The sequence below is a fragment of the Macaca fascicularis genome, chromosome 15, assembly GCF_037993035.2.
Source record: "Macaca fascicularis isolate 582-1 chromosome 15, T2T-MFA8v1.1".
NCBI lineage: Eukaryota > Metazoa > Chordata > Mammalia > Primates > Cercopithecidae > Macaca > Macaca fascicularis.
In genome coordinates, this window is record NC_088389.1 from 52,695,070 (window position 1) to 52,712,940 (window position 17,871).

General features: G+C 37.9%; 1 protein-coding gene across 12 annotated transcripts in view; it reads right to left on the minus strand.

Annotated features, from left to right (window-relative positions):
* SLC44A1 (solute carrier family 44 member 1) overlaps window positions 1-17,871 on the minus strand; it is a 198,229-nt gene that overhangs the window by 38,014 nt on the left and 142,344 nt on the right. For 4 of the 12 annotated variants that reach the window (XR_012424492.1, XR_012424490.1, XR_012424491.1 and 1 more), the window contains 2 exons: window positions 16,796-16,876; window positions 436-13,231 (listed from right to left, as the gene is read on the minus strand). Coding sequence is in view for 8 of the 12 variants with exons in the window: in XM_074016948.1 (XP_073873049.1) it covers window positions 16,595-16,876 (282 nt within the window). In the remaining 4 variants the exon portion in view is untranslated. Of the gene's footprint in view, window positions 1-435; window positions 13,232-16,594; window positions 16,877-17,871 lie in introns of all 12 variants that reach the window. The other 8 variants (XM_074016950.1, XM_074016946.1, XM_074016949.1 and 5 more) reach the window with 2 other exon arrangements.

Genomic DNA, 17,871 nt, shown 5'->3' on the forward strand with positions numbered 1-17,871 from the left:
GCTTCAATGCACTGTGACAGTATTAGTCCTAGAGTCTAGCATATTTGTTTCTTCCTGTTTATGTCTTTGCTTTTACATTTTTAGTTTAATAATCTTTTGGGGCTGGGCATGGTGGCTCACACCTGTAATCTCAGCACTTTGGGAGTCCGACTTGGGAAGATTGCTTGAAGCCAGGAGTTGGAGACCAGCCTGGGCAACAAAGCGAGACCTTGCCTCTCCAAAAACAAAGAAAAGAAAAAAAGCTGGGTGTGAGGGTGCATGCCTGTAGTCTCAGCTATTCTGGAGGCTGAGGTGGGAGGATCGCTTGAGCTAAGGAGCTTGAGGCTGCAGTGAGCTATGATGGGACCACTGCACTCCAGCCTGGGGTTAAAAAAAACTTTTTGTATGTATGCCTTTTTGGAAAATAATAGGGGCACAAATATAGAAACAACTCACACTTTAGATGTGAACACACATGTAAGACTCCTGTATCCTCTCCAGGGTCACCTCTTGGTGCAAACCCACATCTTCTTTGCTCTGGACATCCTGAACGACTTGTGTTCCTCATGTTGCTATATGAGTGCCAAAGTGCTTCTATTCTGGGTAGAATCACCCTCCCACCCCTTCATCATCTGGTTAATCCCTGCTCATCCTTCAGGACTCAGCTGAGACAGCTTCTCCTAATGACCTCAACACCTTCCTCTGTGCTCCAAAGCACTCTACTGATCACTGCTCTCTGCCTCCCTCATTAGGCTGTGAGCTACTTAAGATCAGGCAGTATTTAGCACTGAGCTCCCAGAATATAACTTTGGCTGACCAGAAGAGGTCTCAGGAAATGCTTGTTGAAAGAAAATGGATACATTTAGCACACTGCTGTGGACATGCTTAGGAAATGCATCTGAAATGGGCCTCACGCATCACAATTTCCACGAAATGTGAGGTGTGCATCTCCCTAATCCCCACCTATCATTTTCATCATCCTATTATTTCAAGTCTATCATTTCTATTATTTTTTCTAATCTTTCTAATTTTATCAGATGCTCTCCACTCCTTCTCCTGACCTTTCCCTGGTCTAATAATAATAATAATAAAAATCCTAAATCCATTTAGATTTGACTTAGATTTGTTTTCAAATTGAAAGCCCATTGTCCTAAATTACAATTCATTAAATGGATCCTATCCTTCCTTATTCATTTTATGTATATTCTATTTTAGGTATAATCCCTTATAAATTATATGATTTGTTTTGGAAACTTTCTCTTCTATTCCATTGGCCTATTATCACACTGGTTTAGTTACTATCATTTTATTATCTTACCCAGCTATTTGTTTTTAATGTAATTTTTTCCTATTAAAAACTATAGAGGAATATTTTAAATATACAAATAAGCAAAGAAAAAAACTGAAATTACTCATAGTCCCACAAAACAGAGATAACCATAATTATCATTTTAAAAATGTAAATAGATGGCTTTCATAGCTGGCTTTCACTTAACCATTTTGCCAGATAAACTGATCTTTTCCAAGCTTCTGTAGAATGTACTGGCTGATGACTACTGTATGCGGAATATTCCTGGAGAGGGGCTTCCACTCAGAGGCCTGTGTTCTGTGTTCTCATTCTCAGCATCAGGAGGTTGTGCTAACAAGGGTCAGGTGTGTATATTTCAACATGTTATGCCAGGTGTGGTGGTTTCACTACTGCCAGGATTATTTAAATATTATGTATATTGATAAAAACAATGAATATGCAAGAGTAGTTTCTATAAAAACCCTCTGAAAGCTTGAATACCTTGCAAAGACATAATAAAGGTAAATGCAAAAACTACTACTCTCAAGTTATGTGTAGGTGCAAGGAAACATTGCAAGGAAATTATAAAAATTATTAAAACCTGGGAACCTACACTCAGTGGGCTTCGTAAGCATCTCTAAATTTTTATCCATTTTAATAAATCAATATTTCATATTATTGCACTTTCGGGAGGTTACATTATTGGTGTTTTTAATGCCAAAGACAGTAGACAACTTCGGAAGAGTCAGGAGTCAGAAAGAATATACCTATGTCAACAATTGGCCAATAAACATTTACATGTTGTAGTTTAAAACAATTTTTTCTTCTTTTTTTTTTGAGACGGTGTCTCCCTCTGTTGCCAGGCTGGAGTACAGTGGCGCAATCTCATCTGACTGCAACCTCCACCTCCTTGGTTCAAGCGATTCTCCTGCCTCAGCCTCCCGAGTAGCTGGGACTACAGGCGTGCGCCACCACACTCAGCTAATTTTTGTATTTTTAGTAGAGATGGGTTTTCACCGTGTTGGCCAGGATGGTCTCGATCTCTTGACCTCGTGATCCACCCGCCTCAGCCTCCCAAAGTGCTGGGATTACAGGCGTGAGCCACGGTGCCCGGCAAACAATTTTCATTTTTAATGATTCTCCTCCTTAACCCAATTTTTCAATTAACCAGTTAACTACCAGTGCCTACAGGACTGAGAGAGCATCTACTATACCTTTAAGATGTGTAAGAATATTTATTTCATATAAATGAGATCATGCATTGCTTGAGCCCCTGCTTTCTTCGCTAACTATATTATAAACATTAATCCAACGTATTAAATATTATTTACATCATTGTGAATGCCTACCCAGTCCTTCCTGTTGAACTTCTATTTACGCTTTTTAAAACTTAACATTAAACATGTACCTTTCTTGATTTTCTCTTTCACAGGACTGACAGGAAGCTTGGAATTTAGTCATATGCCTAGCCTGGGATTCTTACATAGCTAATCTCCTTTTCTTAATTTTTTCAATTTGCTTATTACACAACTTGTGTGTGCGTGTGTGTTAAAATTGTTTTATTTTGTTGTAAGCTGTGAGAATCCCTTCTGGAAGATGGAGTGAGTAGACCAACCTTAAATACCTAATATCCTGTCTCCCAGTATGAGGTTACAGCACCCGAGACTGACTGAAGGCCACTTTGTTTTGCCTTGAAGGCAGTTCCTTACTGTTGACTCTCTAGTCTGACAGTCCTGGCCAGGGAGCTTGTAAGTACCGAGAGGGCTTTAAGATTTCTATTGAAATTGCTGATAAGACCATGAAATGGTCTAATAGCTTAGCTTTACTTTTTCTGGAATCCTAAATTTAACCTAGGTGAATCTGCTAAAATTATTTTTCTTGGAATTGGGACAGTAAATGACATGAGGCATATTATCAAATTAAAGGCATAAAGCATTTCTTATTTTCACTACTATTTGCCACAAGTGAAAAAAACAACGTGTAGAGCAAGCTTGTCCAGCCCACGGCCCGCGAGACGCATGCCGCCCAGGATGGCTTTGAATACAGCTTGACACAAATTCGTAAACTTTCTTAAAAGATTTTGTGTGTGTGTGATTTTTTTTTTCTTGGCTCATCAGCTATGGTTAGTGTTAGCGTATTTTATGTGTGGCCCAAGACAATTCGTCCTCTTCCAGTGTGGCCCAGGAAAGCCAAAAGATTGGACACCCCTAGTAGAGGCACAAACTCAGTAGGTTAGTTCCACAGCATCTGATCAAAGATATGAGGCCAAAGAGCCTCTGGAGGTACCAGCTTCTTTCTGAACCCTTCAACATCTGTAAGAGCTTTGAGCTGTACAGCTATTTAAAGCAGCTAAAATTTTAATCACTACTTACATATTAAGATAGGGTGCATAAGTTTTGTGCCTCCTGAAAGAATCCTCTAGATTTTTATTTCCTTCGATTTGAGGTTAAGTACAGAGTACACTTTCCATAGCCAAACAGAAAGAAAAGACTTTCAGGTTACCTTTCAGACGTGAGGCTTTTCACAGGCTCTTTAATCATTAGGTAGTCTATATAACAGAATTACGTCAATCTGCATCAGAACCACTCAAAAAAAGAAAGAACAGTCCAGATTGGTTAATATTCTTCAGAATCTCAAATCCCTCCAGTGTTTAAGCCTCCTCACAATTATCCTGTAACAACTCTTTTTGGCAGGATGGTATAAACAGCCAGGACTATCATCAGCTCACATTTGTTAATAAAAGGCAGTTTACAGTGCAGCCTCTCACGAAAAATCCAAAATAACAAAACAAATTAGGAGAGGTATATGGCATTGCAAAAGGTCTTCCACTTAAGAACATCCCTTCCTTAGTCCCTAATATTACCTAAAATTATTGGTTTTTAAAAAGATTGATTTTTCTAAACTTTCAATGGGGCACAGCTACTGCCTAAATGATGGCACCACAGTTTCACAAATGCACTAAACTCAGTACAGATCCAGGCTTCAATTCACGTGCAGACCACTGTACCAGGCACAGTGAATGCTTTCCACGATGGACGCTGTCCAGTGGAGGCTTTTCTTCTTCTTTTTTTTTTTTCTTTTCTTTTTTTGAGAGTGAGTCTCGCTCTGTCGCCCAGGCTGGAGTGCAGTGAGGCGATCTTGGCTCACTGCAAGCTCCGCCTTCTGGGTTCAGGCCATTCTCCTGCCTCAGCCTCCCGAGTAGCTGGGACTACAGGCGCCGCCACCTCGCCCGGCTAATTTTTTGGTATTTTCTTAGTAGAGACGGGGTTTCACTGTGTTAGCCAGGATGGTCTCCATCTCCTGATCTCGTGATCCACCCGCCTCGGCCTCCCAAAGTGCTGGGATGACAGGCATGAGCCACTGTGCCCAGGCCAGTGGAGGCTTTTCTACTCTGCCTGATGATTGAGTTCAGTTGCAATCTTAGCATTCACATGGCAACTCAGACTCCAGCTATGAAGCCTGGCCGGGCAGTGGATGAACTTTGTACTTCAGAAATTGGTTTTAGTACATTTATATTTGTTATTCCGAAGCCCCCAGCACATGCTGTGAGAGACAGAAAGGAATAGATGGGAAATTCTGGGGCACCCTTGCGGCATACTGACCTAATTTGAAATGAAGATGTTGCCCATGATTTTATCAGTCACCACGCTGGGCATGGGGAAGTGTTACAACACAGTAGACAATAACATTCTTTCCTATAAAATTTTATTTATTACATAAAAAATTCTATACATTTGTTAGACTAAAATACAGTTTTCATTATAATTCTGGCAACTGAGTCAGTACACAGAGAAAACTTAGCATTAGATCAGCACTTTTCTTTCTAGTTTATATTTCTGCACAAGAAAAACATTTCAAAGCTCCATTTCATATAGGCTCATTGTTCTCTGAAGCCAGATGGAATTCCATCCAATTCAGAGCTCTTGGAAGTTAATTTCCCAGCAAGATTTGATAACTCCAACTCCAGAAAGTTAATTGCTTAATATACATATTTTTAAAGTCCTCTGAGAGCATAATGCTCCATCTGTAAAGTCTGCACTGTGTCAATAACGACAGTCACAAATACTGGGGCTACAACTGTGTCTGTGGGGCATGTTCAAGCACCTACATGTTTGTTCCCCCACATGAATACAGTGTAGTGACACTGTAACAAGAAAAAAATCCAAAATAATGGTAAGGTAAATGATCCCAAACTATGAAAGGCTTAACTGTGATCCTCCAGTTTATAATGGACAAAGACAAGACAAGATACGAAAATTCATTCTGGCACTACGAAATAGAATGCAAATGGCAAAAAAAAAAAAAAAAAAAAGACAAAAAGGCATCAGATTGAGAAATATGTGGCACCACAATATACTTCTTATGCCACATTACACAGCCATAAGAAATCAAAACACACTGATGTGTGTTTTCTGCTCATATCACCCCATATGCTGGGCTGGGCTTGACACTGGATGTGAAGACTCAGTGCCTAAGAGATCAATAACAGGTCCCTACTGTATTGACTGATCTTTAAATTTGGCTGCCTTATTATTCTAGGAGCTCCATTCTAAACTCGAGGAGTTCAGAAAGGCTGTGCCAGCCAGTAAGTAAAGTTGGACCTTTGGTCTTCAGAAGATAGGGTTTTGTCTTTGGTTGTTTTTTGAAGCCCCTGTCATTTTGCTTGATGCCCTTCACACTTTTCTCCCCGCCTTTTTGTTAGTTATAAGGTTTTTTTTCCCTCCTGTAATCAAATCAGTTAACAACCACTGAACTAACTTCTTTAGGTGCAAGATCTATTAGAAGTGCATTCAGTGGTCCAGAATATTTTGAGAAAGTATAAAAACTTCTTTTCATTATGGAGCTCTTAGTACCCTCATATAGGGAAGCAATCAGAAAACTCCAACAACACAACACAATCTACTAGCATTAAGGCAACACAGCAGAAGAAAAGTTAACTGTCCCCATGTGATCATTTCAGAAAATCAAAATAGGCAAAAACAATAGGGGCCAAAAACCAAGTTCTGAGCACAGACTACTGGAACCTAGAGAATGGAGAAAATCGACTTAATAGTCCCTGTTTCAAATCACCAGCCCCCAAAGCTATCCTATTATTGTCACATTCCTGTGTGGTATCTAATACAATTTACGGAAAAAACAAAAAACAAAAAAAAGTCACGACCTGATTATCAACATGGTAAATGAAGGAGCTCACATTTTCTAGTGGCAACTAGGATGATCCATGGAACCCATTCTATCTGCCCAATTATTCCCAAGTCTTTTTTTCAATGCCCACTTTTTTTTTTTACTCATATGATTTAACACATGCTCCCGAAACAGCTCAAATTATAATCCTAGCTGACAGGATGGGTGGATCAGATTCATACACGAAGGTCAGAATATTCCCTTTAAGTCCTACACTTCTGTGACAAAAAGACGTATCAAATTTAGATACTTACACTGGACTTAGGCCCTTTTCTATCCAATATGGGAATTTCCACCAGTGGTATCTTCATTTACTACTGTGGAAGATTCATTAAAGCTCTTCTAGGCCGGGCACGGTGGCTCACGCCTGTAAGCCCAGCACTTCGGGAGGCTGAAGCGGGTGGATCACCGGAGGTCAGGAGTTTGAGATCAGCCTGGCCAACATGGTGAAACCCCGTCTCTACTAAAAATACTATAATTAGCTGGGCGTGGTGGCACATGCCTGTGGTCCCAGCTACTCAGGAGGTTGATGCAGGAGAATCGCTTGAACCTGGGAGGTGGACGTTGCAATGAGCCAAGATCACGCCAGTGCACTCTAGCCTGGCGATAGAGCGAGACTCGGTCTCAAGAAAAAGCAAAAACAAACAAAAAACCCCCAAACTTTTATAGGAGTGTGGGGCGGAGTAGGGAGCTGACTTTTCTCCTTTCTTCACCAGTCAGTTATAACATTTCCACTTTCTTCAGCCTGAAAAGGTAGGCAACGGTTTGATGTCTGACTATAAATCATGAGCCACTGGGATCAAATTTCACAAGAACTTCAAACCCCTTGATGAGTGTCTGCCTGCTTTTTCAAGGGCCCAGGGAGCCTTCCATGTAGATGCAGCACCCTTACCTAATAGTACTAGGTGCAGATGTGAAGAAATTCACATATTCCTAAAGAAGATGGAGTAGGGAAGGGACTGGGGGCGGAGTTCTATTGGCAGAGCAGTCCGAAGCTGCTCTAGTGGGTGACTGGAAAACACTAAAACAGAAAACACCTCACTGATTTATGCAGGGAGAAAAAACACCTTTTGCATTTCTACCTTTAGCATCTGCTCCTCCAACTTTCTACCAAATTTATTTTTTGCCAACTATGGTCTACACGTGAGTTTGCTAATTTATCATCATCTTCAACTGTTCCTGGACATGTTGATAAATATATTTTAAGACAGTAGTATACTGATAACACTAAGCCACATAACGCCATAGCTGAGTTACAATAAAAAGAATCAAGTGTTTTGGTAGATGGATTAGTTACAAAGATTCCCTATTTATTTCTTCTTGGATTTTTTTTTTTTTTTGGCTCATTGCAAATAATCTGCTACCTTGCCCCAAATAACCCCCAAGGACACACACACACACACACACCCCCCCTCACACCTCCAAAGAAAGAAAATCTTACTGTTATGAAGATTCAGTGTTGATCATCTTGTTATTCCTTCAGATTAGTGTGGTTTCTATTCCCTAACCTGCTACTAAATTACATAAAGTCTTTAAGTTATAAAAATGATTCCAGGTCAGAAGGTGGTAAGTATCATCTCAAAAGTATCTCTAGTGGAGGCCTAATCACTTCCTCATTTCAAAACACATTATCAGAACAACTTTAGAGCAGGCTTTTGACTTGGGTTCATTAAGACTCTGAGGGGGTGGAGGGGTGGCAGCTGGCAGTCTGAGGGCCCTGAGATTCTATGAGCATTTTGAGTGTTCACAGACATGCGATGTGCATTTGAGAGATAGTCCATAACTTTCTTAAGCTCAAAGAGACCCACTGCCCCTTCAAAATAACTTGTTTTTGAATATCAAATATTAAATTCAGGTCTTAGCAAATAAAAGTGAAACATTTCTGAGACATCTGTAAATTACAATGTTTCCATGTTCAACTAGATCTTCACTAGACCATCAATAAAAGCTTTATTATTCTGAGCTCCGTGTCCTGGAGAAAATCATTTAAGTTGTAAAACTGAGCATCAAAACTGAATAGCCTAATAGGTCTCTAACAATTTCACATATTTTCCACAAATTGACTAATGAATTTCCTTAGAACACATTCTGTCCATATAATTTACAAAAGTGGCAATTGTTCATGCAATATTGAGAAACTGAATCATCATTTGTCTTTACACATACAAAATCAAGACGGGGAGGAAGAAAGGGCACTATAGTATTTCTATAGAAAAGAAAGGTTTTCCACAGAAATCAGTAACTTTAAAAACTGCATTGAAGTTTTCTATAAGAAAGATTTTTCAAAGATTTAAATCTTGGATTAAAATTACCCTCTTAAAATTAAAACGTGGAGTATAAGAATTTGGCTCAAATGTATGAAATCTGAATGGGAAATGTGGTATTCTAAATTCATAAGTGTACACAACATGTGTAATTTTTGTTTTGTTTTTTAAGTTTGCTAGCTTTAGATTTTCTTTTGGCATACTCGAGGGTCTTGCTTTTTTAAAATTTGGACTATGTGCCACTAAGTTAACAAAGGTGAGTTAATTCCAAGAAGCTACTGTGTATGAACAGTGCCTACTTTTCAAAAAGGCTAACACACATTCTTAGTACACAAAGATACATGAATATGCATTTAAAGCAAAAGGCAGCCTATGCTGTGAATACAGAATACACAAATCTCTGCGTTATGCTTTTACTTATGAACCCATATTTTTTCGATATGTATTCACAGACCACTTCTTAACAACTCTAGGCAAGCCATGATAGTGCACTCTTATTTGTCAGATGGAATGTATGAAAAGAATACAGAAATTAACTGTGGCAGGTACACTGATAAGCCTCCAGACTCTGAGAGTTTTGTTGTTGTTGTTGTTTTTAAGTAGCAGTAGAAAAGCAGTAAAGAATTTACTTATTGAAAAGCGAAAGCTTAAAGACCTTTCTGGAGGAAACTTCTCAGAGGCCATGTTAAGGCTATTGGAAAGTCCAGTTTAAATGAAAAGGTTACTGACCAAAAATCAAATAAAATATTCAAGTCAACATTACTGGCAGTTCTGGTTTTGGAACTGATCCCAGAATTCTAGCTTGCAGGCTACAAGATCTCTTGAAATGGCTGTTAGTAGCCAGTGATAGTGCATGGTGGAAATGGTTGAAGCCTCAGGGGCAGTGATGTGGCCTCACACATATGTGGTGCCTGCAGTTCCTGTAGCTGTTCTGAAGAGTGAGGGAGAGGTATTAACTCTGCTCTAAAGCAGTTTGGGTCCAGAATAAAGGGGTCAGTGCCTCATACCCCCTACGGGGGTGAAATCCTAAAACTGCCCAGGGAAGGCAAGGAAGCCCTTGGCAGATACCAAGATCAGTGGTATTGGAAATCACTTACCATCAGCAGCTTAATGCCCTTCGTGGGGGAAAAAAAAGAGAGAGAGAGAGAGAGAGCATCTCTACAAAAGAAGAACATTTCTAGCATAACTTTAAAATAAACTCAGTAAGTGCCTCCTCCTTAACCATTATGGAAAAAGTTTGGGGACCAACATACACTTAAGCTACTTAAGTTGTAGTGACTTAGGACTTAATTATCTTATAGGATAAAATAAAAACTTTAATCCTAAACATTAGCCATTGCATTAAATGGTTTAAGGGAACAACTGGCTTTGAGCTCTGCTCATCCACGCAAGGATTATACAATCTCAGTGCTCTAGCTAAATTGCTAATGTTTTATTACTACTGCACCGGTAAGCCTCTCATAGAAGATGGGTCTCTTGGATTTACAATGAAATATAACTTTTCTCTTCCGTATTATGGAAGACCTTATTCTTGAGGCAGGAGCTTAGAAAGTCTAAATTATCCACCAGAGCTTTAATTATCTGATGGCAGAAACCATGATACTCTGGTCACTACTACAATTGACAATAGAGGACCCCAACTAAAACTCTAGAAATATGAGTCCTGAATGCAGTTTTGAAGATTCACCACAGAAGAAGACAAAAACCACAACACAGAATCAATGATTTATAAAATTATTCGGGTATCCACATTTCACAGATAAATTTCTGTTCTTCATCTATTCTTCTCACTTGGGCAGAAGATGGAAGCAGTGAGCGAATAGCAATAAGGCAGCCCATAGCTAGCTGAAGAATGACTTGAAATGAATGAAAAGAGGCAGCAGGAATATCCAAACATAACCTCAACATATTTAAATATTGCTTAAAATCTTCTGTGAGGCTTTATCAAATTAATCAAGGAATAAAGCTCATGAGAGAGTGATATTCCACATATTAAATATCTCTCTGTGTGTGCCTGTGTAATGTATATGCATATCTGCATATTTCTATATGGCACATGAATTTACTTAAGGAAAACAGCCTGGCAAATAATTTGCAACTCAAATGACATGGTTACACATAGATTATAATTTCTAAACACAATGTTAGTAAAACAAAATTTATTTGTAAAACAGGACCTGTTATATAAAATGGCACACAATCAAGTTATACAAAAATACAAAATTTCTTTCTGATTACAGTTCTAGTTGCAAATGATAATTAGAAAGCATTCCTGGTGGCTTCCAAATAGCTGAGATTGCGAGCATATGGAACAGGGAGCAGCAACAGTCCATGATGCAGGGATGTCCAAGTGAGTAGAACCTAATTTCCAAGTTCAGGACTTCCATCAGGTCACTTTGGAGGGACACCTCTTTAAATTGCTAGCTCCTGGAATGTCTTCTGTTTGGATACCCATCTTCTAGAATTTTGCCAATTCTAAATTTAGTTCCCAATGTTTGTGAAAGTCCAAAATCTGTGTGGCTATGAAACAGATGGTATTCTGAATTTTCTCACATGATTTGCTCTCTCATCTATTTGGACAATTGTTAGTTACATAATTATATTTATTCCATATCAGATGAACAAAAAAGAACAGTGATACTGTTTGGTGATACTAGATGTTAGATGTTAACTTCTGGAGAATTATTCTTTCCAAATAGCTACTCTTGCAATGTTGGTTTCCCAGATCTTGCTAAGACATGAGCTCTTAATTGTGTGTATGTGTGTGTTTTTTAAAATCCAGACTCTTATTGCAAATATTCTGAAAAATCAGAAATATTACATGAACTTTGAAAAGAAACCAAGGCATTTAGCAAATTTTAGCCTACCTAGAGTAAAGAACGCCAATACTTAAAAAAAAATACCATTTACCTTTTGCAGCAATTTAGAGGTCCAACCCTTTGAAAGGAAGCACATTAGCAAACAGCTGCTTATGAAGCCCTAGTGACATTACTTGTATGCATTTCCATAATACCGGTCTCATTCACTGTCTAGTTCTGGTAGGAGGCAATGCTTTCTTTCAAAAGATTCTCCTTCCATGGAATGATAAAATGCTGAGGCTTTTTTTGTTTTTTGTACAGAGCCTGTATTTAGTGCAATAAGTTTAAAAAATTTGCTCTGAAATATTTACTTTACATTAACAAAAATAGCTTTTTTTAAAAAAATTGTAACAAAAAGGAGTTATCGCATAAACAGATCATGAATTATTCTTAGCAAATTACACTTTTTTTTTCTTAAAGCATTCACCATTACAATAAGCAGAACAATGGAATATTAGCCATTCATATCTGGTAAGCTTCAGGAATAAAAAAGCAAAAAACCCCAGACCTACCCCCAAACAAAAAGAACAGTCACACTGGAGGATCAACACATTAGCCAATTCTTCAGTTAAACATCGTAGAACTCTGGATACTCAATGAATTGCCAAGGAGAGGAGCACCTGCCAGTGTGTTTTCAGATTGTATAGCAAGCATTTGAATAAAATGGCCATTTAACCCTAAGCCACTGACGTTACTCTGAAGCAGAAGCCCAAGCACCGCAATTTTCAATGCTTTATGTTCCATGTTTCTGTCCCTTCTTTATTCCTCCCAGCATTACTTAATCTGCAAATCAATACACAGAAACTTAAAGGCTAAACTCGCTGGGTGCCCCAGCTTCCTTTCAAATCAGGCACACAAATGTGTGGAGGATGCTACTAAAGTCAAAAAGGAAAGAAAGACAAAATATAAGGAAAAAGTTTGCATACGAAAGATTATCTACCCTTTTCTTTTTTTACCTACTTTCTTTTAAAGAAGCGTTAGGGTAAACTACAAATACCTGAGGAGTTGGTTACCTTTTAATGTTAGCTGACAAATGTATGAACTATTATGAAAATTCCCATATTGGGCCCACTTGTATGTTTCTAAAAGTAAAATGACATGGCTTCTTTGATTGGGGAAAACTGATTGGAGTAATTCCTTATTTATCTGAAAGCATATGCCTAGTCTTGACTCACTAGGACTTATGCATCAGTAAAATAAGATCTTGATTTTATACACACATCAGGGAAATCACCCCTGAATAAACTTTAGACATAATTTGGTACAATAATTTTGCCTATTTTTAAATAACTAAAGTTAAAATCTCCTCTAAGTTATTAAAAATGTTAATCAGATATGAATTTTAACACTTCCATTAAGACAATTACAGTTGAAAACATTAAATGACGGAAGTTGCCTTGTAAAAGCCACCCGTATGAAAGGAGTACATGTTTGACAAAAATAAGCATAAAAAAGGTATTAAATCCCTGTTCCTTTTCTCTGATTTTGGCTGATTTATGTGTGTGTGTGTATATACATATACATATATACACACATACATATACATATATACACACACCCACACACACAAATACATAGTTATGTGTATATATTGTTTTGGAATGTCAATGGGTTTCCATAACCGTCGGCTAGGTTCAAGCAGAACTTGCTCCCGAAGCCTAGAAAACAAAGTCATACAGAGTATAATCTTAGACAATTACCATTAAAAGGAGATCATGAATGATGTTACAAATATACACATGGTCACAAACAGCAAGATGGCAAAATGGACTGAGAATCCTTCTCCCCTGAATTCCTGGAGCTGAAATTCTTACGAATGTTGAAAGTCACACTTTCTCCAGGATCATCTCTGAGATACACAGAGCATACTTCTCTAGCCCATGTTCCTACAGGGTCTAGGATTTTTCCTCCCTTTTCTCTTTAAGTTCTTTGCTATATGATAGCAAGCAGTCAGTCAGAAAATCTCTTTCCTAAACCTTTTTATCACTTTTGGTACATTTATCCAAAATCACTTTCAAAGAATCATAAAAAAAATTCATAAATCTTTAAAGTTTCCTTAACTAGTGAGCCTCTCTCAGGGAAAAGTTCGAGAACAAAACTGGAAGTTCTCATGTTTAGTTCAATGATCCCCTGTCAAAAGGAAAATATAAAACCTCATTTTACTGAACATTATTGTATAGGCTAAAAATGAAGCGTAAATTAAAAGATCCCATTGAGGAGGGAGGAAGATAGTGAATTCAAACAGCAGCAATGTTTCTAGAGCTACTGCAAAATAGGCATGATGCTCTTTTATAGAACTTTCATCTACAGCAACAATATGTAAATTATATCAAGCAAATACAAATAAGCAATCCTAAATTCTATCAATCCCCAAACTTAAGGTAGAAATTTCTCAAACAGATTTTTAGAAACACATGCAAGGGAATGGTGTTAGTAGGGGCCAACTCTAACCATGCATACTGTGGAAGAGAAATAAAGAAGGTACTGAGGTGCTGAGAAAATAAAACTACTCTGTGAGAAATATTTCACACTTGTCTTCTGGGAGCTTTTTAACCATTGAAAACATTATTCTTAGGGACCCAATGCTACAATGTCCAAAGCACCAGAACGATGCACATAGAAGATGTATTTTGGGATGCAGAAGAGGGTCTTTGCCATTAATCTGCAAGCAATGAACTGAACAACAGAAAATGAAAGCAAAAATTAAATGAAGATTTTAATGCATTGTTTGAAGTAAGGGACACTATTTCAAAACTAAAAATACTAATAGGAAAGAACTCCTTCTAAAATATTTGGCATCTGGTAGAATGCCACATAACCTGGGCAGTTCTCCCAGGATTATTGCCTATAAATTAGGAGTTTAGGTAAGGAAAGTATACTTGCATTCTGATCTACTACAATTCATCTACCATTCATTAAATAATATTATAGAAATCTGTGCCAACTCATGGCAAGATTACCTAGTCTTCAACCTCGAAATAGTTCTCCCTTTCTTTAAACGCTTATTACTGAATGATATAATGAAAGCTTCAATCACTGGAGAGACAGAAAAGGGGGGAAAGCTTGGTTTTTATTTAAAGATTTCTTGTATCTTTTTAAGTTTTGGGCTTAGAATCGATTTGCTGAACAATTAGGACTACCAAGCAGAAGAAGAAAGGAAGCCTCCCTCCTTTCTCCATGTTGCCATAGGGTTGGCAGAATCTCCACTGCTGCCCTCCTCAGCCTTTGTGAAGTAAGAGGGATACAGAAAGGTGTGGAGGGCGGGCATGGAATCTGACTGGGAAGATTGCTGGTGAGCTGCCATCTGCCCAAGCAATCCATGTCTAGGTGATACAAACTTAAAATTCAGAGCTATGTGGGTACTAGAGTGATCTGTGCTCTGGGATCTAAACATTTAAATTTGATTTTATAATTATTCATGCTATTAAGAGTAACACCAAAATAGGCACTGGAAAGGGTTATAGAAAAAAGGGTTTATATCTAAATATTTTATTGAGGCTTTAACTTAGGTTGAATATGCAATTAGTTTGCATATACATATAGCCTCCCTGCCTCCCCCCATAAATAAGCCTATTTCCTTTACTCTTAAATGAGCTTATTTTATACCATATATACACTTTTTTTTTTTTTTAAGATGGAGTCTTGCTCTGTCGCCTAGGCTGGAATGCAATGGTGCAATCTTGGCTCACTGCAACCTCCGCCTCTCAGGTTCAAGCAATTCTCCTGCCTCAGCCTCCCAAGTAACTGGGATTACAGGCACTCACTGCCATGCCCAGCTAATTTTTTTTTTTTTTTTTTGTATTTTAGTACAGATGGGATTTCTTTTTGTTTTTTGTTTTTTGTATTTTAGTAGAGACGGGGATTCACCGTTTTGCCCAGGGTGGTCTCAAACTCCTGAGGTCAGGCAATCCACCTGCTTCAACCTCCCAAAGTGCTAGGATTACAGGCATGAGCCACCACACTCGGTCTACTTAAATGAACTTATTTTATACCATATATTTTAAAGTTGAAAACCTATAAATCAGCAGTATCCAATCTTTTGGCTTCCCCAGGCCACCCTGGAAGAAGAATTGTCTTGGGCTGCATATAAAATACATTAAGGATAGCTGATGGGCTTAAAAAAAAGAAATGCAAAAAAACTCATGTTGTAATAAAGTGTATAAATTTGTGCTGAAAGCCTTCCTAAGCCATATGCGGCCCACAGGCAGCAGGTTGGACAAGTTTGCTATAAATCAAATCATTTATTAAAGTGTAAGGAAGATAGAAAGGAAAGTCCTTACCTCACACTTTTGAACATTATATGCAGTTAGAGGGCACATTGTTTAAAATTAATTATTTAAGGATGAAGACAATTACATAATATTTGAAAACAAACATGCTATTAAAAAAATACACATTTAAATTAGGAAGTAATTAGACCAATATATGACAGAGGCATCTGTTGCTACGCTATACCCATGTGAAATATATGTGACAATACCCATGTGAAAAGCGGCTCAAGGTTCTCTTACACTCATTAAGCTGCTTTTTTCAAATAAAAGTGGAGTACAGAGATATATTTGTATATATATACATATATATAATATCAATGACCAGAAATAATTTATCCATCTCACAATTAAACTGGGAGAAGACTAGATTGTCTTACTGAGTGGGAATGTGGGTATTGATGAAAACAGCCTTGTTGCTACTGAAAAATAAAGCTTAAGAAACAAAGAAAGTACAACTAGGCAACAGAAGAAAATGTCAGCCAAGGGAAAAGGACAGCGATGTAAACAGAACAATATTTTAAAATGGGGGAGTATGAATTTTAGCAAGTTGAAAGGAATTGCTATGATCACCTTCCAAAATGATAAAAGTCAAACCGTCAGTTCAAGTGTACACCAAAATGTTCAGTCTGATGAAAGCCAAACACTGACAGTTGAAACGGAAAGAGCAATAGCAGTTTTACCTTAGGGACAAAACTATCATCCCCTACCCCCCACCGAGCACTGACAAGGATGTTGTTCCTTTCAGCTTACTTTTACAGAAGGTGGTCTCAGTTGTGACAAGAATTCTGCCATCCAAGTGATGGGTAAGCACACAAACAGAAAGAGCAGCACGTCCTGCGTGATACAGATAACAAAAGCTTCTCCTGAAGAAGTGCAGTCAGTGAAGACAGAGAGAGAGAGGAAGTGAAAGTGAAATTCTTGGAGGGCGGCCACCTCCTCATCTCCACCTACCATCGGCTTTAGCTCTCTGGCATCAGCGACGCCTCCCTTACCAGCTTCTTTCATTGCTTTCCTACTGTTTTCCACAAACTCCTGCAAAATATGGATCACAATGCGTAAATTCTTGGTTCCTTTCAGATTTGTTAGTAGATGAATTCTAAAGAACATTTACATTTTTGACTCAATCTTGGTAAATGGATGGCCTAAAAACATAGCAATAAAGAATGTTTAGTATCACACATGAGGGCTGCTAAATTTGCAGGAATGGATCCTGCAATCCGCTGATTTAAAACATCTTTCCATCCATTCATTGTGACAATCTTACTAAGGCTCCAAGAGATAATGTTAGTTCTATGTGGAAGAGAAAACACCTAACATTTTTAAGAGGCTATTTTCTCATACTCAGAATATCATTTTATTTGTTATTGTTGTTTTTTTCTATATCAAGGTTAAATGAAACAAGAAGAACATGTTACTCCATAAGCCTCCACTTTTAAATAACCACAGAAGGTAAAAGAACACACTGATATTGCTAAGCACATAATGCTTTTTTTCTTAACCAAACCACAAACAAACTATCTTTTAAAAAAGTGTCAATCTGACCATGACATTACTTCATAAAGTAGGAAGACAGGGTGTATCAACCAGAACCTATGGTTAGTAGTAGTCGAAATGGGAATGTGCCCCAAAGGGAACATTTCCATTCTGTCAACATTTACAGGGCACTTCTTCATTAAATATCCTCACCATTCCTACAGAGAAAACTGAAGGGTGGAAAATAGTATTCTTTACTCTGCTTTTGATCAGTGACTTAAAAAACAGTAACACTCTTCTAAATGCTTTAATCACAAAAGAGATGCAATAATCATGATCAAATTCCATTCAGAAAATAACCAGTTAGAATTAGTTTAGACATTAAGAAAATGTCCACAATTTAGCTGATGTTGTCAGAAAAAGAGAAAATCAATGCCAAATAGGTCAGCTAAATCATTTGGCATTCTTGCTATTGAAAAAAAAAAAAAATCTAGGCTGGGTGTGGTGGCCCACACCTGTAATCCCAGCATTTTGGAAGGCCAAGGCAGGCAGAT